The sequence below is a fragment of the Cetorhinus maximus genome, chromosome 13 (assembly GCF_964194155.1).
Source record: "Cetorhinus maximus chromosome 13, sCetMax3.hap1.1, whole genome shotgun sequence".
NCBI classification, from domain to species: domain Eukaryota; kingdom Metazoa; phylum Chordata; class Chondrichthyes; order Lamniformes; family Cetorhinidae; genus Cetorhinus; species Cetorhinus maximus.
This window is the reverse complement of record NC_135891.1, coordinates 39416813-39439898: the sequence shown is the minus strand read 5'-3', so window position 1 is coordinate 39439898 and position 23086 is coordinate 39416813. Positions and strand designations below refer to the sequence as shown.

General features: G+C 39.9%; 1 protein-coding gene across 1 annotated transcript in view; it reads left to right on the top strand.

Moving 5' to 3' along the window:
- The window catches only part of LOC144688569 (cadherin-4-like), a 732621-nt gene that overhangs the window by 681885 nt on the left and 27650 nt on the right, over positions 1–23086 (top strand). The window contains exons 13-14 of the mRNA XM_078555304.1: positions 6607–6840; positions 6926–7065. Coding sequence (XP_078411430.1) covers positions 6607–6840; positions 6926–7065 — 374 coding nt within the window. The remainder of the gene's footprint in view (positions 1–6606; positions 6841–6925; positions 7066–23086) is intronic.

Sequence of the window (23086 nt, the reverse complement as noted above, 5' to 3'; positions counted from 1 at the left end):
GGCTATGATTTATTAGGTAAGGTTAAAACCAAACAAAGGCAATTCAACTAAGCTGGAGAACAGAAAACAGGCAATAGAGGAGGATGCATTCATTTCCCATGTCAAAGGCTGTTGTGGGATGGAGAAGGACAAAAAGCATAGTGCACCATGATCATAGTTTCAATTATTCTATTTGTGACATGATTGGGACAATTTGCATGCTGTGGCAGGGGTAGAATGAATTGAACAGATATTTTGCATCTGTCTTCACGTTAGAGGATACAATAACATCCTAGAAGTAAGTGTGTATCATGAGGTGAAAGGGAAGAATTTAAAACAATTATAATCACCAGGGAAATAGTACGACAAGTCCCCAGGTCATGATGGACTTCATCCAATGGTCTTAAAAGAAGTGGCTGCTGATATAGTAGATGCATTAGTTTTAATTTTCCACAATTCCCTAGATTCTGGAAAGGCCCCATCAGATTGGAAAATAGCGAATATAACTCTTCTATTCAAGATAGGGGGGGAGACAGAAAGCAGGAAACTACAAGCCAGTTAGCTTAACATCTATTACAGGGAAAGTGCTGGAATCTATTATTAAGGAGATTATAGCAGAGCATCCAGAAAATCTCAATGCAATTAGGCAGAGTCAACATGGTTTGTGAAAGGGAAATCATTTTTGACTAATTTATTGGAGTTCTTTGAAGGAGTAACAAGCAACATGGATAAAGGGGAACCTGTGGCTGTGCTGTACTTATATTTCCAGAAGGCAGTTGACAAGATGCCATGTCAAAGGTTACTACATTAAATAAGAGCTCATGGTGCAGGATAGAGGATTAGTTAGCTAACAAGAAACAAAAAACAGGCATAAATGGGTCATTTTCGGGTTGGCATGATGTCATGAGTGGAGTGCCACAGGAATCAGTGCTGAGGCCTCAGCTATTTACAATCTATATCAATGAATTGGATGATGAGATTGAATGTATGGTTGTTAAATTTGCTGATGACACAAAGTTAAGTAGGAAATAAGTTGTGAAGAGGACATAAGGAGTCTGCAAAGGGATATAGATAGGTTAAGTGAGTGAACAAAACATTGGCAAATGGAGTATGATGTGGGAAAATGTGAACTTGTCCACTTTGGCAGGAAGAATAAAGAAGCAGCATATTATTTAAATAGGGAGAGATTGCAGAACTCGGCAGTACAGAGGGATCTGGGTATCCTGGTACATGAATCACAAAAAGTTAGTATGCAGGAAAGGAAGCGATTAGGAAGCAAATAGGATGCTGGCCTTTATTACAAGGGGAATGGAATGAAAAAGTAGGGATGTTTTGCTATAGCTGTATATGGTATTGGTGAGACCACATCTACAATACTGTGTGCAGTTTTGGTCTCCTTATTTAAGAAAGGACAGAATTGCATTAGAAGCAGTTCGGAGAAGGTTCACTCAACTGATTCCTGGGATGAGGGGCTTATCCTATGAGGAAAGGTTGGACAGGTTGGGTCTGTGCCCTTTGCAGTTTAGAATAATGAGAGGCAATCTTATTGAAACATATAAGATCCTGAGGGGACTTGACAGTGTGGCATGTAACAAAAATATTTCTGGAGTTTTGGGATGAGTAAACTGGTTGAAGATGGTTTGCAAGGATAGAGTTTTGAGGGTAGCTTTTGGTGTTGACAGGTAATTGTAAAAGGAAGGGGGGGCAGTACTGTTATGAACCATTAACATTTGAAGAGGAAACCTGAACACTCAGTCAAAACTGACAGAACTATGCCACAAAATTTCATGTTTTTAAACAAAAACACACTTTATGCATACAAAAAGAAATTTAGCAAAGCAACTTAAAACTATAGCTTATAAAGACTTATGCTATCAACTCAGTTCTACATTTTATTTCTTCCCAAGAGTTCCCTTATCTTACTAAACCTTGAAGGTTTATTCATTTTTAGTCCGGGACCAAACCAAAGGTATATCACTGGAATTCACTGGTATACCACTGGCGCTCTGGAATTCACCCTGATTTCTCTTCAGTGTTCCAGCTATTCTCTAAGGTTCAAGGTTTCATCAGAATCTTTCCATTAGCTTTTGTTCAAGTGACCTTCCAACTTTCCTTTAAAACCTCACAACTCTGGATTCCAAAGCTCAAGCACAGGCTGCCCTATGACTGCTGCACAGTGGCTTAAAACTTCAAAAAACACCCGTGGTGGTTTCCAAAAGCCCACCGCTGTGGGTTCAAACTGAAAACAAGTTGCTTACTTCCAGAACTCGAACTGCAATGAGGTTAACTGCCTTTTGCTGAGAGGATTACTGTAAATTTCTTCCTTTACCTTCCAGCTGAACAAATTTTCTATCGTCTTCCTCTTAGCAACTTTGTCTTATACTGAATCCCAGCTCCCAATCGCAGGCTGCAATAGGGATGATAGATCTAGCATTTATTCTACTTCAGGTATAGATCTGGCTTTATACTTCAACTTCCAAGGAGATACAAGCTGCATAAGACCCAAAGCTGACACAGTCCCTTAGCTGCTTTCCAAACATCAACCAGTCTTGCCTGATGCCAGGCCCTAACTGAATTCACAGAGATAAACTCAAACCAAAATATATCACTGAGTTCTTCCCATCTCCAAGGCAATGTGACACACACAGCATATTCCCAGGTACTAATGCAAATTAACAATCTTTTTATTCCAAAGCTTTCCTTAATTCTGGGAAACCACCAGAATGACATATCCTTTACTAGAATAACTGCATCGTGGCCAGGATTTTATGGCTCCGCCACAGTGTGTCTTTCCCCCCGGCGGATGCGGTGAGCCATTTAAATCTCCATTCAGTTCGGTGGGACCGTAATATCCCGCAGGGCGGGAGGGGCTGTAAAATCCTGGCCCATGCCTCTAGTTCTTTAGCTAGTAAGCTCACCTGCCATTTATGACTCTCGCCCTTTTATACAAGTTACCTTTTGAATTGTAATTCTCTTAAATCTGCGTGGTTTGCCAACCTCTAGGCATTTACCAGGGTTTTTGCTTAACTTACATTTAAAATTCAACTTCTAAAACTAAAAAGCTATGCCTCTAAAATGTGTGGACTATGACATTAGGCATACATAACAGTACCTGGTCAGCCAACATCATATAAAAAGTTAGCCAGCAGATAAGCCAAAAAAGGAAGCTGGGTGTCATCAGATTAGTGGGAATAGGGTCAAGGGAGCATGAGGTGGATCTCCTGGATAAAATGAGAAGGCATTAGGGGAGATGGGTGAGAAACTAGAGACTGAGGCAAGTTCAGAGTGAGCCTGTGTGGAATTATGATTGATGATTAAGGGAAAAAAAGGGTTCAGCATTGACAGCTGAATGGATGGTCTCAACCATAGTGAGAAAGAAGTCCTTGAGCTGCTCACACTCAGCATGACAAGTGAAGTGGAGAAGGCAGAGGAGAGAGGTTTAAGGAGACACTAGTAGAGGAGAAACAAAACTGGTGCATTTGTTGCTCGCCAGGATGATACTAAAGTGATGAATATTTTTGACAGTCAGGCCCGCTAGTGTTTGAATGTAGTCGAGCAGACCTAGTGATGGATGACCAAACCAGCTGTGTGGCAGATATGCTCAGGAGGATAGCAGGTGAACTGAATTGAGATGGAAATTGAAATAATCGAGGTTGAGTTCTTCAGTGCCGCAACTAAGATGGGAAAGGAGGGAGGATACCTCAATGAGAGCCTTGGCTTGGGCCTAGGAGGCAGAGGAGAGCATGAGAATTCTCAAGCAGAGGTGGGAGGAGTGGAACAGTGTAGTGCTCAAAAGAGGAGTAGGTTGAGAGATCAAGATATGATTTTGCTTATTAGCCCCCTAGCATCATGTTGATTTACAGGAGTATATGATGGCTTGTACAGTGGCAGAAGTGTTTGCCTTGATGGACCCTTTGGAGAATAAAGAAAGAATGCAAAGGGTAACTATGAGCTTAGTTAACAGACAGTCAAGTGTGTGCTGATGGTAGCAGAGTAAAACAGTGGAAAAGTTGTGATAAATTGAGTGGGAAGATGGGGCCAACCAAGTACTGGGAGGGGAGAAATGAAAACTGAATGAGTGACATGAAGAGGAGGATAAAGGTGCATTGTAGGCTCAGGCTGGAAGTGGTTGCAAAAATGTGCATGTGACTGGAAGCTGAAGGAATTTAGGTTACATGGGTATGTCAAAGATTAGGTGAGACAAGTCTTGGTGGTAAACAGAGGGCAGGAAGGAGACGATTTGACAGAATCCAAAGTCAAAATCTGAGGCCTCAGCCTATCAGAAAAGCCATGGTTGAAAGTAGAAATTTTGCCCACAGTTATCATTTTATTTGGTTCAAGGAGATGCTATAATCTGAATATGAGCAGCTGTTTGCAATGCTTCTGTAGGATGTTCTCCAGGCAAATGAAAGGCTGTTTGTTCAGTGGCAAGAAGGTCTCCTTTTGTCATCTCTAGCTGATTCCAAAACACATTTATTTTTATTTTTATTTTCTTTGGGTAATTTTACTGCTGAATCAAATTGCTTACATTTTATTTTAGAGGACAGAGTAGAGCCCTGTGTTATTTATACTTATTGATTTGAATAAACAAGAGTATCTGCTTGTATTACATTTTTTTAAGTTGTCCAGGAATAATATAAGGAAATCAATGATGTTTTTATACATTTATAATAATGTTTGAAACAAGTATTCCCAAATGGTATGAGAGTGTTTATCACGGGTACAATTACATTAATAGGCCATAGGCTGAACAATCCGATTACAAATGACCCATGCTAGTTTCCGATGCTCAAATACTCTAATGTGATATTTCAGGTGTTATAAATGTGTTAATAAATTTTTGGGTATGACATCCAAAAAAGCTTGCATAACCGTGAAAATAAATCTAATCATTCCTGTAAATTACTAGTCACTAGGATACTGATAACAGGCTCTCTGTTCCAGCATGAGCAAGAGAGCACAGTGACTACCACAGCTTGCAGTTCATTACTAGATTACTACAGATGTGTCCTTGTTGTGTCCTACACAACAGGTCTTCTGGTTAGAAAATTAGCTGATCTATTTTTACAATTTTACTTACTTACAATTCTTTTGCTTTGCCTGTGTAGCTGAGTAAATTGGGGAAAAGTGACAATGGTATTAGTATCACGATCAAGATAACATTAACAAATCCTACTTGCTAAGCCTAACTCACTCAAGCAAATAAGATTTTTTTGTCCCAATATACCCCCAATGCTACCCTAGGGTATTTGGTGCATGTAGAGCTAACTTTAGGACATAATAGGCTAAACACATTGCAAGTTAAAAATTGAATTATTAATCAACATTAATTTATTTTCTTAAAGCTGCTTATTTGTGTGTTAAACAGGTTTGTTAAATGTGTCATTAGCATTGTGATATTTTTAAACAAAGAAAATATTTGGTCTCCATATAAAGCCATGGGACATGTTTTTATGATACAGAGAAAATCAGTTTTATAATTAATGTCATTTGCATATGTAAATTTTATTAGCTTACACTGTGAATGCTATCTTTGAGTACTACTCCACTTAGATACTCTTAAACTCATTCAAATATTAAGCTTTGTCAAGTAGAGCTTCCATAAATGAATCAAGCACCTGTTCTTTTCAGAGTAGTATATGTAAATATACTTCATGAAAGATGCCATAAAATCTGCAAGGATATATAGAGGGAATAATGGAATACGTTGTCCATGCTATTTTAATCACCTTTTTAACATCTTAGCTTGAACTTTTTATTATCATTTCAACTTAAGTACATTTCAAATATGTCATTAATTCTTTTTCTGGTGTGATTGCTGTTACTTAGGGTGTGAAGAAAATTAACGATCTGCTGATAATTATAGAATTATAAAATCATAAATGGTTATACCAAATAACGGGTCTATTCAACCTGCTGTGTTCTAATGGCTCCCTGAAAAAGCAACTCAGCTTTAAAAATAATCAAAATAAATGTGGCTGTAAAACATTTGAAAAAAAAACAATGTTGAAAAAAAAAACAACCTGTTACCAGGTCGGTAAGCAATAAGCCACACCATTTTTTCAAATCATTCTGTATCGATTAGTTGTCAGTTTAAATCAAGTTTAGTCATGAAACATACAATTCTATACAATCCTATTTTAACACAATAATGTTTCCATAATAGAACAGAAATAAACAATTTGAGTCGCCGTATAGTGCATCATAAAATTATTATTGCCTAAGCAGGTTTGGTATGGGATTAAGTAAACAATCATGTATTCCACACAAGTGAACAATTTTTTTGCCTTGTGGAATGATAATCCATGTGAGGATGAAATAATATTAATAACCGACAGTTCACAGCACTCCTGAGCTAATTAATGACGCACTGAGACTCTGGCAATTGGTTACTTTGCAAGAGTGCGTTAAATATCTTGTGGGCAATCGTGAGTTCCAGTCACTTTTTCATGTGTATGAAGAATGAACTTTCCCTTGTTTGTAGTATGTGTGAATTGTAAAGCTGTCATGCCTGTGATTTATGATCACTGCTGAGATTATCTCTGCTTTTTTAGTTGTGTAAGAGCTCATCGAATTGTTTGTGATGTACAGAATTTCTGTTGATTTTTCTCTATCTGAATTTTTCAGGGGACTCTGCCCAACTTAGCTTGAGGATCGGTTTCCTGGTCGCTGGTGTATACGATGTTCCAATCATAATCACAGATTCTGGCAACCCTCCATTATCTAGCACCTCTGTTATTAAAGTGAAAGTCTGTCCCTGTGATGAGCATGGAGATTGTACAGCTATTGGTGCTATTGCAGCAGCTGGTTTGGGCACAGGAGCCATTATTGCAATCCTTATATGTATCATAATTTTGCTAAGTAAGTATTGCAATTAGAATGAAATGATTAAATTAGCATTGGTATCATACTAATGGTGTAATTAAACATTTCTAACTTTCTTCAGTCCTAGTCCTGCTGTTTGTGGTGTGGATGAAACGCAGAGATAAGGAACGACAGACAAAGCAACTTCTGATTGATCCAGAGGATGATGTAAGGGACAATATTCTGAAATATGATGAAGAGGGTGGCGGTGAGGAAGATCAGGTGAGAGACCAACTGAATGTGTCTCAGTCGTTCTGAAATATCTTAATCACACATTCTAGATACAGTGACTGTTTCATTCTCAGGGAAGCTTCTGTTGTATACCCAGCTATTGACAAGACCCCAGGGGCTTCTCACAAAAAAAATTGTCACCGTTCACAAAAATTCAACAAAGTGTTCAATTAAAAGAAAATTGCTTAAGCTCGGTCTTATGAAGGGTAGGAAGTCAAAAGGGTTAACATAATTTGTTGCAGTATATCATTGTCTATGATAAAACTGTAATTTTGAAATTTCCAGTTCATTGCTTTTGTTTAAAGGTCCGCTGAAATAAAAGTTTACTGAAGTAAAATAATTGTGCTGTGTTCAGAGCAACACCTACATTTGACCTTGACAATACTGTTAGTGAAGCACAAGTGCTATATTTTTAAACTGGTTTTATTATCTAACAAAAGCAACAAACTATTACATTCCTGAAAGGATTCTGCGACTAGCATGTCACACTGCAGTTTATCGCAGCATTGTATCATTATGCCTGAAAAATATCAAAACTGAATCTCTAATTTATTGACTGCACTCGCTCAAAAAATTATCTTTATTTCTACTCTACAATCATTATAAATTGTAAGAAAATTCAGATTGTATGATAAAGGCTAATCCATGTGCTATAATGCCTTTAGGAAAATAATATTTTTTTAAAAATCAGCAATGAACAATGAGATTGAAATATTTTTCATTTGTCATTAGGACATTAGGGAGTGAACTCAAATTGTAGCAGCAGTGGGGCTGTACAGGTTGCTTTAAGATCGATATTGGTGTACTAATAAAAGTGATGAGATTATCAACTGAGCTATTGATAAGTGATCTTTATGTGTTCGCAGCGTAATATTTTACCATTCTCTTTGATTTGTTGGTCTCTGCTTACAAATTGGTTACTTGCCTTAAGCATTGTAGAACACTGGAGGAGTGAAATTTCTGTTATAAGTTTTTATAAGTTTTAGTGGAAAGAATCTATGTGAGTATGAAATAGGAAACCTCATATTGTAAATGGGTGAACTTTCTTGCTAAAGTTGTTAACATGAGAAATTTCATCTCCTGTGATCCTCAGTTGGATGTGCACATGTAACATTGTTCTGAATATATTGTTTTCTTGTTCTCAAGTCATTGGTTGTAGTCTCTGATGTTGGATTGAGTTAGTACACTAAAGTTTCAAACTGAGTTGCACATTATTGTTTTATTGAAACAATTCATGTAAGTTGGAGAAGTAACAAACCTGCAAACTGTTGTTTAAATTTTCATGTCGACCTCTTCGTCACTTAATGGTTTTCTCTACCACCTGAGCCTGTAGTATCAGTTGGTTCATTGAGGTTAGTAGTTATATGACTTTAATCTTGTGCTTCTATATGTTTAATATACCTACTCTGAAGCTGAATAGAGGATTATTTAAGGAGTGTTTGCAATTCAGGAAGAGTATATTAATGTTATCAAGATTTGGGAAGTCTACAACATAAAGGTAGAATATCCAAACTATCAGAATGATGAAGACCCTACCAACATATTTCATCAAACTTCTTTGTATTTACAGTAGCTACAATACATTTTTCTGAGGTCAGTGTCCCTGCTACTGAACTCACTATGCACCCCCTCCAAGACCAGTGCACTGTGGCTGCTGTGTGTACGATCTACAAGATGCACTGGATCAACTCACCACGCTTACTTTGACAGTGTCTCCCAACCCTAACACCTTTAGAAACCAAGAAGGACAAAAGCAAAATCATTGGAGCACCATGCCCTCCAATTTACACATCATCCTGATTGAAGGTATGGCAACATATGTCAATGTTGTTGGGCCAAAATCATTAAGTTTGTTACCTTACATTATTGTGGAACCACCATCACCACAAAGACTGCACCAATTCAGCAGCCGCCATCACCTTTTCAGGACAACTTAAGGTTGGACAATTAATGTAGCCTTGCCCACGAAGCCCATATCTTAAGAACAAATAATAAGTAAAACTGTTTATCTCAGTAAATTTCAAAAACAATTGTACTTAACAGCTTTCTCATGCACATTCCCATATGAAATATAAAGTTAAATTTTAAAAACTAATTTTTAAAAATATCTAAATAACTGCTATTCTCTAAATGTGGGGCATCCTATCTAAAGTGTCCAGAATAGCCATAGCTAATTTTGAGAATGCTGCAAATATAACTTTATGTTGAATGTGTTATAGATGCCAGTGGTAAGAGTGTCTCACCAAACTGTACTCATTGTATGTAAAATTGTAAACACAGGTTATTTATCATTTTTCAGCTGTGGAGTAAAACTAATTTTAAGAAAGTTTAACAAATTCAAGAAAGCTTGAAAGAGAGGTAAAATTAAATTGGACTAGTTGATAACTTATGAAGTTGGGATAGAGGAAGTAAAGCCAAAACGATTCAAACAGAATTACTCTTAAAACAGGATTGTAATTGTTAATTGTCATCTATCAATGTGATGAATTGCTAAATCTGTGTCAATCATTCATATATTAGACGTTTCTCAAGGTAACATTTTTAGGTGTAGTATGAACTAATTCCTGTTTTTCCCCTTGATGATGTAAATATGCATTTGTGACACACAATGTTGAAACTGTATTAAAAACGCTGAGTAACATCATCAATATGCCTGCATATATATCTTGTTAGTGATAGATAATATTTTCAAAACAAGGTTTGGTTAGTTGACTACTCTCTCGCATTAGTAAACAAATGGGTTAATGGTTGCTGAATTTTGAAAGACAAGCAGGAGATAATAGAGAGAGGTTGGCATTTCATCAACTTTTTACATATGGGGCAGAATTTTGCCCTTGGCGCGCAGGGTCGGGCGGGAAGCCGATGGCCCCCCACGATCGGCACCGCACCGTGATTTCATGCTAGCGGGCCAATTAAGGCCCGCCCTGCGTGGAACGTAAGCGGTAGCGCTGAGCACTGCCTGTGCAGGCGGGGGGAGGAGGACAAGTGGGCCTAGCGCGAACTTCATGCATGCGCACGACAGAGTGTTTCAATCCCCCTGAGGCACGGAGCTGTTTAAATAAAATGAAAATGTCAAAAAAGATATCCACTCATGTGATTGTCACATGAGCAGGGACATGTTTTTAATTCAAGTGTAATATTTTTATTTGATTTCTGTTTGCTTTAGGAAACCTCATCCCGCCCGTGGAAGAGGTTTCCTAAAAAGTGCAACGGCCGCTTGGACTTTTAGCCTTCCCGCCAACCATAAGGTTGGACAGGCAGCGTAAATTTGAATTTTAATTACCTTTTTAATGGCCTTAACAGGCCTTTTAATTGTCGGCGGGTGCGGAAGTTTAACTTAGAAGTTTCAGAATTGAAAAGTGTGTTTGAAGATACAAAAAGAACTGGAAAGAACTATCCAGCCCATCAAGCCCACCCCTTTCTGACATGATGCAACCACAAACAATCTGCTTCCAGTTGCAAATTCTGTTTGGAGAAGTAAAAATCTGAGGCCAATTAATGATAACCTCTGGAAAATTTGTCAACCCTACACAACCAATCGAACAAGCTTCGGGAGACTCTCGTAACTTATGGATTCTATTATTTCCATCTACCCTACAATTGTGTTGTAGACTGAGGTTCTGAGTTTGAACACTTGGGTTTGTACGTCTGAAGCAAAACTATGTGAATTACACTTTTTGAAATTTCCTAATTTGCTCAACATATTTGCATTCCTTCTGTAAAGATACATTCATATGTTGTGATTTAAATCTGTGCTGATGTGCTGAGAAAGATGGGGAAAAAACATAGCAGGAAGTTATAGATTCCCTGCTCCACGTACTTTGCAGTAGAAAGATATTTTTACAAGAACTTTTCAGCACAGCCTCGTTTTGTTTTGTGTGAAGAGCTATAATTTATAGTGTTCTCAGATTTGTTGGATCTGTAAGTGAAGAATGACAATTAAGCTCAGATGAGCAGAAACCTAGCAATTACAAGGCATGTGAAATCTGTTGAAGTATTTTGTAATTGTAATTTTTATTTCTAATATGTCAAAAGCTTATGCTTTAAAGGACAATTTTTTTTCCACCAGCTTTGTATGTTGCAAATCATCAAGTCAATCTGTGAAACATCAGGACTGACTAATTGGTAAAGCTGTAGAGTTCTCCTCTCCTTTCTGGCCTTTTTAATAAATGAACTGATGTGATCTCCTGTCAGAGATTAGGACTGCTTTATTCTGGACCATATAAGCATCAATCTGGAGAATGAGCTCATTATACTGGAACCAATAAAGTGCCTACATGGTCAACCTGTATTAGGCAATTAAACAGGTTTTGAGGAAGTTGCATGCAACTATTATGAGACCAATCTTCTGAAAAAAAAACAAATGTAAATTAGTTTTAAAATCTGGTAATTACAAGAAAATAACATACCACAATTAAGTAGTTTTTTGTACAATAAGGGTTCACTTACACACAATATAACCACTGTGATGTTCATGTTGGTTGACAATCAAATCCCCAATCCCAATGCAATGCATTAACAAAAGTATTAACCTTGATTGGCAGCGTTACACTGAAGTAATGCATCCTTGTTTTCATTTTCTTTCCATCTGAAGTACAAAATTAGTAACTATGAAATCTAAAAACAATTTGACAAAATGTAGGGGAAAAAGAACTACTGATAATCTCTCTTGCCAGAGCTGCCAATGTTATCAACATTTATTTTAAAAGACTCTGGCATGGACACCATTTGCTTCCAAAGCAAATGCATCAACCCTGCCAAGTCAATTTGTGCATTGCCGATGGTTGTTGAAGAGAAAGTGTGGAAACAGACTCAATTCCAAGATATCCTGTGTGCCGCATGTTCTTGTTGTTTTTGGATGCCATCATTAGATAGCCTCCTTATGGCTCATTTTGAAAACATCCCTAAAATGTAATTAAACACAGCTGAGGTGAATCATAGGAGGTAATGTGCATCTATTAAGGGACAACTTTAAACTATGGGGGTGCATTTAGAATTGGGAAATAGCATAAAGCGAGTGATAACAAAATAGCAGGCCATTTTACACCCAATTTTCTTTTCCATTGACTTATTTGTCTCTACTGAAGAGATGGTGGAAGGTCTTTTGGCACAGTGATAGCATCCCTACCTCTGGGCCAGAAGCTCTGGGTTCAAGTCCCACTCTAGGACTTGATGGCCACGGAAGATGCATTCATAACGTGGCCAAACAAGTTGATTATCAGCCTGTAAATCCTTCCAATACACCTGATGGCAGGTGCTAAGAGCAGGATAGTTTCCTGGTCAGCCACACTGCAGAAGGCAATGGCAAACCACTGCAGTACTTTACCAGCATAATCATGGACCAATCTAATGGAAGCCCATGGTCACCAATGTCTTCTTAAGGCATGGTACCTGGAGGAGGAGGAGAGATGGCGATGGTATATCATGTTTTCTGGGAGTATGAATAAAAACTGATGCTTCCAAGTAATGCAATGAAAAGATTAGTGGCCATCATTAAATAAAGATTCTAAGCACTGAAAAAAATGTTGCAAAAAAGCAAAATTGTATAAAATAAAAATAGATCAGGAGGAGGCACTTAAAATGTTAGCTCAAAAGTAGAAAAATTATTTAGTTTGGATTGGATGCATCTCAGGTTGCTGAAGAAAGTAGTGGTGGAAATTGCAGAGACTTTGAGCACAGTCTTCCAAATCATATGAGAGTGGTGTCAGAGGAATGGACAGTTACAAATGTTACGCCCTTGTTCAAAATAGGTGAGAGATAAACTTGGAAATTACAGGTCAATAAAGCATAATATCAGTGATGAGTATATTATGAGACATCAACTAGAACAATATTAATTGGCATTTGGAAATAGACTAATAAATGAAAACCAGCACAGATTTTTTAAAGACAAGTTGTGTTTGACTAACTTGCTTGAGGTCTTTGGTGAAGAAATAGAAAGGGTGGATGAAGGAAACATGGTTAATGTGGAATATAAGGACTTTCAAAAAAGAGACAATTTTTTTAAATTCATTCACGGAATGTGGGCTTCACTGGCTGGGCCAGCATCTATTGCCCATCCCAAGTTGCCCTTGAGAAGGTGGTGGTGAGCTGTCTTCTGGAACTGCTGCCGTCCATGTGGTGTAGGTACACCCACAGTGCAGTTAGGAAAGGAATTCCAGGATTTTGACCCAGCAACAGTGAAGGAACTGCGATATATTTCCAAGTCAGGATGGTGAATGACTTGGAGGGGAACTTACAGGTGGTGGTGTTCCCATCTATCTGCTGCCCTTATCCTTCTACAAGGTAGTGGTCGCGGGTTTGGAAGTTACTGTCGAAAGAGCCTTGGTGAATTCCTGCAGTGCATCTTGTAAATGGTACACACTACCGCTACTGTGCGTTGCTGGCGGAGGGAGTGAATGTTTGTGGAAGTGGTGGCAATCAAGCAAGCTGCTTTATCCTGGATGGTGTCAAGCTTCTTGAGTGTTGTAGGAGTTGCACTCATCCAGGCAAATGGGGAGTATTCCATCGTACTTCTGCCTTGTGCCTTGTAGATGGTGGACAGTCTTTGGGGAGTCAGGTGGTGAGTTACTCGTCACAGGATTCCTAGCCTCTTAACTGCTCTTGTAGCCACAGTATTTATATGGCTAGTCCAGTTCAGTTTCTGATCAATGGTAACCCTCAGGATGTTGATAGTGGGGAATTCAGTGATGGTAGTGTCATTGAGTGTCAGGGGCAATGGTTAGTTTCTCTTTTGTTGGAGATGGTCATTGCCTGGCACTTGTGTGGCGTGAATGTTATTTGCCAATTGTCAGCCCAAGCCTGGATATTGTCCAGGTCTTGCTGCATTTGGACATGGACTGTAGTATCTTCAGTATCTGAAGCATGCATATGAAATTGGCTAAGGGACAGAAAGCAGAAAGTAATGGTGAAGGGTTGTTTTTCAGACTGGAGGAAAGTCTGCACTGGTATCCAGGGGTCGAGGTTGGGACCACTGCTCTTTCAGATAATTATTAATGACCTGGACACTGGTGTACAGGGCATTATTTTGAAGTTTGTAGATAGCATGAAATTCAGAAATGTTGTAAACTATGAGGAGGATAGTAACACTTCAGGAGGACCTGGCAAAGATGACATAGACTGGTGAAATGGGCAGATATATGGCAGATGAAATTTAACACACAAGTGTGAAGTCATTCATCTTGGTACGATGAATGAGGGGAAGCAATATAAACTAACTGGAACAATTTTAAAGGGTTTACATGAATGTTTGGAGCAGGTAGAACAAGTTGAGAAGGCTGCTAAAATCGTGTGGAATCCTTGGCTTTATAAATGGAGGCATCGAGTACAAACACAACAAAGTTATGCTAAACCTTTCTACAACATTGGTTAGGCCTCTGCGGGGAGAATTTTGACCAGTTCTGGCCACCATTTAAGCTTGCCATGGCCTTAGAGAGGGTGTAGGGGAGATTTAATAGAAAGTTACCAGGGATTTCAGTTACGTGATGAAACTAAAGAAACGGGGTTTGTTCTCTTTAGAGCAGAGAAGGAAAATGGAAGATTTGATTGAAGTGATCAAAATTGTGACGGGTTTTGATAAAGTAAGTAAGGAGAAACTGTTTCCAGCCACAGAAGGAACGGTAACCAGAGGACACAGATAGAAGGTAATTGTCCAAGAAACCAAGGTGACTCAAGGAAAAAAAAATGATGCAGTGAGTTGCTGTGATCTGAACTGAAAGGGTGGTGGAAACAGATTCACTTGCAACTTTCAAAAGGGAATTCAATACATACTTGAGAAGAAAAATAAATGCTGGGCTGTGGGGAAAGAGCAAGCACTCCCATAAAGCCGACACTGACATGATGGGCCGAATGACCTTCTATACGGCATTATTCTATGATTCTATGAAAGCAATGAAGGAATACCTTCTGTGATCTATAAACATAATTCTCTCAGTTAATTGGATGATCCATCGATTTAATATCAGAGAGGATTTAGAAATATATTAAGGTGCTACTTACCATCAACATTTTCAGAGAGTGGAAAATAAGAGTCTAAATGGGGCTGAGGAACTAAAGGATTTACCAATCACTGAAGTGATGCAGATTATTAAGATCATAAACAAGCAAAGAAAACACTGGGGTCCTTTCCTGTAGGGACAGAATCGAAAAACAGAGAAGTTATGTTGAACTTCTCTGTAGAACCTATGGGCAGAATCTTCCGTTTGGCGTGCGGGGGCGGGCCTTGCACGCCGACGCATAAAATGACGTGTGGTGACATCGGGCGTGCGTCCCTACCTTGAAGTCCAACAGGCAATCCTTGCAAGCACTGCGCAACGTTTCTGTGCACTCAGCCCCGAGTTCCCTCACAGTGCAGGCTGCCAAGTACACACCTTTTATATGCTGTTGTGATACAGGTCGGCGTGTTTTCGCGCCCATGATCCAGCGGGGGGAAGGGGGGGATGAGGATGATTCCAGCGGGCTGGCCTTATAATGATATGCAGATGTATTACAATGAGGTTCCCAACGTCCGATGGCGGGAAACATAGCCCACCATCTACGGGCTGATCAGACGATCAAAAACTGGTTTCAGGACATCATGAAACCAATTTTTGGCCTTCACGCCATATTGTCCGCTCACGCTGCCAAACACGCCCTACGCCAGTGGGCCACCATACATTATGCCCAACATTACAGATTATTCAGTGAGAGTGAATACATTTTCAGATTATAAAGTGATGAAACATGTTCACCCATGCAACTTTGCCAGGCCTACCACTTCTTCTAGGTGCTGCTCTGAGGTGTAGACAGCCTATGGAATGGTTGGCTCTGTTGCCTCTGATGACTTTGGCGTGCATCCTTTGGAAAGTCGAGGCGTTGAGGGCCCCAGCTTGCTCTGACTGTCCTCCTGTGGGCCAGCTGCTCCCTCTGAAGTGACAGAGGATGAGGTTCAGGGGGTCACAGGCAAAGGGGACTCAGAGGGAATGGACAGTCTCTGAGATTCCTGAGTGGATGATCCAGGGGTGCCCAGCTGCTGCTCCTTCTCCCTGCGGGTGCCCGATGGCCCTGGCCTGATTCCTTGAGGGGAAGGAACGTCGAGGTGCTTCATTTCTCTCTGACATTGCCACTGCAGGAACTCACCCATGGCTACTGTGATCGAGTTTGGGTCTGCGCTCATCTCTGCGTTCTGCTGGACCAGGGTCTCCATGGGGATGACATGGAGACCCCCACTGGCGTACATGTGGGCACCACTTCATCAGAGAGCAGGCGGACTCACTCTTCTGACTTGGGTGCCACACTGTTGAGGGCTTCCAACAGCTCTGCGTGTTCCCCGCCTTCAGCTGACTCTCCAGGATGAGTTGGAAGGCCAAATCCAGAGACCCGTAATCTGACTCGGACCTCACAAATACCTCTTCCCCAGCAGTCCTCCAAGAGCCATGGAGCTCAGCTGAATCTGAGCCCACCCACCAGCAATCCCACGAACGCACTATTAATGAATTAAGATGCGCTAGGAAGGGGACGATATTGTGCAAAAACACACCATTGCGGCCGGCGGGTAAAATTACTTTTTTCATGCCCACTACCACATTTAGTGCAAATCTGGGATGATTCCACCCCATGTCTCTGAGTTGGAACTCTAACAACAGGGTTGGGCAGAAACCAATTTATCCTGAGTAAGCGCGAAGAACACATCCATTATCTCCCTTTAAACTCAGCCTTTCCAGATGGAGTTTTTATGTAAAGACCCAGGAAGACCTGGGCAGTCTGCAGAAGAACACCAAAAGAGATAGCAACTGCAGAAAAAGGCTGTGTTATCTTTGCCTTTAATGACCAGGAGACTTTACATCTTAAAAGAGCCTCTTAGCCTTATTTCAAAACTCCAAGACCATCTGTAAAAAGATTTGGCCTCCTGATATGAAAACCACAAGTGCCTAGCTCTGTGACATGTTGAAAATTCATCTCTTCGAAGGAATCCTGCGACAATCCAAATATCTGACTTCATCTATTTGAACCCATTGGAACTACAATTCCTTTCTTTATCAGGCCCACAGCAACCGTTCTTCTACCACAAATACAACACATGAATGGTGAACTATTCTTTTGGTTTACAGCTTCTAAAAGTAGACTCTTTTCTTTCCCTTTATTGTACTTTTCTTGTGCGTCTAGGAATGACTGACGTGGCATTTAGACTTTCAGTTTGAATGTGTGAATAAAAAAAACCTTCTTTACTTAAACCCACAAAAGCTTGCTGCTGTTATTTCTAAATTGACCACACACTCCATGGGCTATTTTTCTCTCCAAAACTGCACTGATTATGGAAATAGGGGAAAGGTTACAGTGGTTTCAGTTTATCTCTCCTTCCCTGCCTGTCACAATGTAATATTTTTGATGTTGATGACTCAGTTCACTGGATAAATTCACTGAGCCATTGGGAAGCTAAAATAGCAAGTTAAAAACATATTGGTGAGCATTTCCTTATAGGATCGATATGCTAATATAAATAGCAAAATTGGAGCAGGCACAAATGGTTTTGCACCATTAGAATATCAACAGAGATAAGTAAAAATAGAAGAACAAGATTATCTGGTTTGATTTGTTACATGGCCACATGTTTGTTATTTTATTAAATATATTATTGTTAAATTTTTGAGGGGTTCTCCTAATCATTTATCATAATTTCATAGAAGATCAGCATTAACTTCAGAGAAATGAGGTAACCATCTTTTCTCTGAGCTTTCTTGAGATCTGCCACAAGAGTTGCAGTGGACGATTGGTAGAATGTTTGTGGAAAGTTAACCTCATTGAGTTTACTAAAGTAATATTTTTCATGATGTGATCTGGAAATTTATTAGGCCATTATATTAGCTGTTACAATTTTTCCCATAGAAATATCTAGATGAATACTGTTTTTTTTAAGCCTGTGTTGATCTCTGGAATTGTGGTTTCAAAATTCACTAAAGCATTTTGTAAATAATATATGTGAATAAGCTATTCCCATTTGCTGTTTACAAATGCTTGAGAATTGGAGAAAAATAAACAGTAATATCTAACAAATGCTTATAAGTAGAGTGAGTACTTATAAGTATTCCTTATGACATGAGTGCATGCTAATTAGGCTATCCTGTTCCAAATGCTCTGAGAAAGCTCTTTACTAATTAGACTATTTCAACAGCTGTCTAGACGAATGTAAATTTAAGAAACGAAGTCCATTCATTTTTTATCCAGGTGCTTCAGTGAATAATGAATGAGGTTTAAAGAATACTGTTGTGCAACAATCACTATTTCTTTTACATTTTTGCTTATGCTGTATTTCAGCAACAGATTGTATTTATATAGCTTCTTTAACATAGAAAAACATCCTAAGATACTTCACAGAGGCGTAAGGAGAAAAATGACAATAAGCCAAAAAAATATTAGGAAGGATTACCAAATGTTTGATCAAAGGTAGATTTTAGAAAAGACCTGAAAAGAGGAGAGCGAAGTAGAGTGGGAAGAGAGATTAAGGGAGGAAATTTAAGAGTGTGGGGCCTCATCGCTGCAGCCACCAGTGTTGTGGTGAGTGAAAGGCTATACAAGGGACCAGAATCAGACAGCAGGGAGTTTTAAACATTGGAGATGGTTACAGAGAGTGTTGAGAATTAGAGTATTTTCACTGGGTGTGATTGTTCGAGAGCTGGATAAGTCTACTGCTAACATCGCTAAGATGTAAGTAGGGAAGAGGAGGTCACCAGGGATGGATCCTTGGTTGATTTTCCAAGGTGACAGCAGGGGGATTGAAAGTGAGCCACCAGTACAAATGCTCTATCTGTAATTAAATAGGCAAGAGTGGAATCAAGTTAGGACTCTCCCACTGAACTAAATAACGGGAGGAGCAATGGAGGAGGATAATTGTAACTTTCATGATTTGTATTGACAAGATTAGTGATGTTATTTCTCCCACATACTCCTGTGCAACAGCTATTAAATGTTGCTGCAAACTGGCTTAAATTCTATCTGAAGCTCGTTTTTCTTTCTCCAATTGACTGTCTGTGTCTTTGGAAGAAAGGCCCAATTAGAGTATTTTCACAGCTCCAGTTTGAAACCTGGATGATGTGTGTTTCCCCAAGAATAAAATATCCAATTAGTGTAACTTGGATTACAAGGCTTTTGCTTCTGTGCGCTTCTACACTTGAAGTGATATCAGCAATTAGTTGTGGATTTCAGTGGTATCTAGTTAACAACTCCAACTTACATCATTCATATCAATTAGCGTACTTATTTAACTTATAGCTCTAGGTCATCATACCTAATCAATTTCCAGTTATCTGCCTTTCTCAATAAGTCAGAAATGAGAGAAGATACTGTTGGATTGTCCTAATTAATGTTGTTGGAAGAATTTTTTGTATCAGCTTTTCTCTTAAAGAAGGAAAAAACACATTTTGTTTGGTGCCTATTTGTGATCGAGTGGCTGTAACACAAGTTTCCAATCAGTTACATACAATTAGCAGGTGTAAAGTGGACATAAGGGGTTATTTTAATTTCCACAATGGTGTAAAGCAGCTAATATCAAGTTGTCAACCCATTATATTACCTGCCCAAATTTCCTTTCTACTGGCACCTAGCTATTTCCAAACTTTGTTTTTGATTCTTTCCTTACCTTACCTCTTTCTTCACCTTGGCTGGTTAAAAAGCTGTGCACCACATGTTCTGTCATTGCCAATTTTTTGCATATCTAAGATTCGGAAGCAATAAGTTTACCAAACAGGAATTGCTCTTTACTAACTTTTTTGAAACAAGGACAGCAATGAAGAGATGCCAGGTGGGCGAGAAAGAACAAAAAGCAGATTCCATCCAACCCGCTTGTGCAGGCATGCTGTATGCTGTCCCGTACAGACACAGAAAGTGACAAGTAGTGCCACCCTTCTTGATGCTCTCATTCTCAATCACTTCCACTTTGCCAGCTGTCAAATGGGGTTGGAGTGTTGTGCTGTTTAATCACTTGGCCACAGTATCTGTTTGCTGTCTCCACATTTATTGTGCCAGCTATATTGGTGCTTGCCAAACATTCTTGGTACCCACACAACTGTTGCAAAAGCCTAATTAAACATTAAAAATATCAGCCATTGTAAAATCTATGGCATTTTATAACGATATGCGATTGCTTACTTCTAAAAGTCCACATCCCTTTAAATTTACCAGTCACCTCTTGGAAACAGCCTAGGAGACACTTACATAGATTTTACACTTCCTTCTGTTGAACTTTCAACACCAGGTTCAGCATTTATACAATTGGTGTGCTAATACCATACTCCCTGACTAATGACAGGAAAATCTACCGCAATGTTTCCTGTTAAATCTGTATAAAACCCTGGTTTGGCCTCAACTGGAGTAGTGCACCCAGTTCTGGGCACCACACTTTATGAAGGATGTGAAAGTGTTAGATAGGGTTCAGAAAAGATTCGCGAGAATGGTGCCAGGATTGAGGGCTTTCAGTTATGTAGAAAGATTGGAGAAGTTGGGACTGTTCTCCTTGGAGAAGAGAAGTTGAGAGGAGAGGGAGGTATCCAAAATCATGAGGGATCTGGACAGAGATGATAGGGAAAAACTGTTCCGATTGGTGGAATGATCGCGAACAAGAGAGCAGAGATTTAAGGTAATTGGCAAAAGAAGCAATGGTGATATGAGGAAAAACTTTCCCCTGCAGCGAGTGGTCACAATCTGGAATGCACTGAGAGTGTGGTGGAGGCAGGTTCATTTGAAGCTTTCAAAAGGGAATTGGATCATTATCTGAAAACAAAAAAATTGCAGAGCCACAGGGAAAAGGCAGGGCAGTGGCATTAGATGAATTGCTCCTTTGGAGGGCCAGCACAGACACAATGTGCCAAATGGCCTTCTGTGCTGTAACCATTCTATGATTCTATTCTTTCCAGCAAACAGCTGAGTTTCCCTTTAATCTTTAACAGAGACGTTATGCTTCAGTTGTACAGGGCACTGGTGAGACCGCATCTGGCGTATTGTATACAGTACTAGTCCCCTTATTTAAGGAAAGATGTAAATGTGTTTGAAGCAGTTCAGGGAAGGTTTACCAGACTAATACCAGGAATGGGCAGGTTGTCTTATGAGGAAAGGCTGGACAGGTTAGGCTTGTATCCACTGGAGTTTAGAAGAGCAAGAGGCAAATTGATTGAAACCTTTAAGATCCTGAAGGGTCTTGACAGGGTGGATGTGGAGAGGATGTTTCCTCTTGTGGGACAATCAAGCACTAGGGGACACTGTTTAAAAATAAGGGGTCACTCATTTAAGACAGAGATGAGGAGAATTTTTTTCTCTCAGAGGGTCATGAGTCTTTGGAACTCTTCCTCAAAAGGCGGTGAAAGAGTCTTTGAAGATGTTTAAGACAGAGCTAGATAGATTCTTGATTAACAAGGGGTGAAAGGTTATCAGGGGTAGACAGGAATGTGGAGTTGAGGTTACAACCAGAGCAGCCATGATCTTATTGAATGGCAGAGCAGGCTCAAAGGGCCGAGTGGCCTACTCCTGCTCCTAATTTGTATGTATGTATCTTCATATGAAGTTTTAATTTGTGTTCTTAGACTTGAATTTCTCCTCATAGTTCCACAGTAACAACATTACTTAGAGCCAAGTCATTTTGTTTTAAATCACTGTTTCTCTTTGTTTGTCCATTAGCCTGGAGTGCTGCTATATTTTTCTTTGATGCCTGCGGATTAGGGTCTTCAGGCAAGTTTGATTCAGACAGAGTCAATTTATTTTTGGTTGTTGTTAACTCTTTATTGTCAATCTGAGGTCTTAGTGTCCTGTAACCTCAGAAATCTGAGCTTTTGATTCTTTGGGCATCGCTTGAGTCAAACCATTGTTTTTTTTCCAACATATTTAGAGATCGGCATATGTTTTCCCAAGTCCATTTACATTGCCAATACATCTTTGTCTTCAATAATTTCAATGGACATTGAATGGACATTGACAGGCAGCACACAGCCTCCTGTCAGATCATCTCCAAGTATATGGTCAACATGATTAATGGGCAGTTTTGACACCACTCCCACAATAACAGACCCACTGACTAAAGCACAGTTTGAATTCAATTTATACAATGACAGTTCCAGGATGAGGGCATGCGGGTGAGGCGAGTGGTGGGTCTCCAGTGACAGGCGCCTTGTTGGTCATTGGCAATGAATGCCCACCTGGTCCACTGGGTAGGAGGCTTGGGTCCTTGAGGATGCCACAGTCAGCAGAAACCTGTTGCAGAGTCTGAGTCTCCTGAGGCACTGATGCTTCTCAGACATGTGGAGAGGGCTGGTCCTCTGCCTGTAGATCCTGTGTTGAGGGACCTGCCTCCTTCTAACTGGATCATGGTGCCCAACTCCTGGTCTCTGGAGAGGCATGTAGCCGAGAAGGCAGCTACTGCTGCTGGTGTTGTGCCTACTGCTATTGGCTCATGCAGCAGTGGTGTACCCACTGCCCTTGACCTCAGCAGATGTAGAGGGTGTAGCTGGCAGCAGGGAAGTATCTTCTAAATAATTGACAATCACCTGTTGAGCCGTGATAGGACTCTCTAATAGCAGGAGTGCTTTGTACACCAGCATTGCACCTGGCCATGCTGGATCTCCTCAGTGTGACTGATGAAAGTGTTCAGGCTTGTCAGTTTCACTGAGGAAGTACTTCCAACTTTGCATTCGCCTTCTCCAACCTGCTGGGTTGTAGACGCACTGTGGAGTCCCTGCACTGTTGGGGAAGAAAGTGTCCAGGCACTAAACCCCTCCTAATTACCTTCTTAAGTACTTCAAATAGCCTCTTGCCTCAGCCAAGGGATTTCCCCACTGTACTTCCAACCCACCCTGGAAAACTCAAAGGGGACAGGATCACACCGGCATCCTGACCTAATGTTATTTTTTCCAACTTTTCCACTCCACTTGCATCCAGGTCTGCTGCCACTGGCCTGGGAAAAGTCCCCCATCATCTCAATGCTCCATAGAAACTCAAACATGGCCATGTGATTCGTGCATCATGTCTAAGCTTGGTGCAACTGTGATGAGAG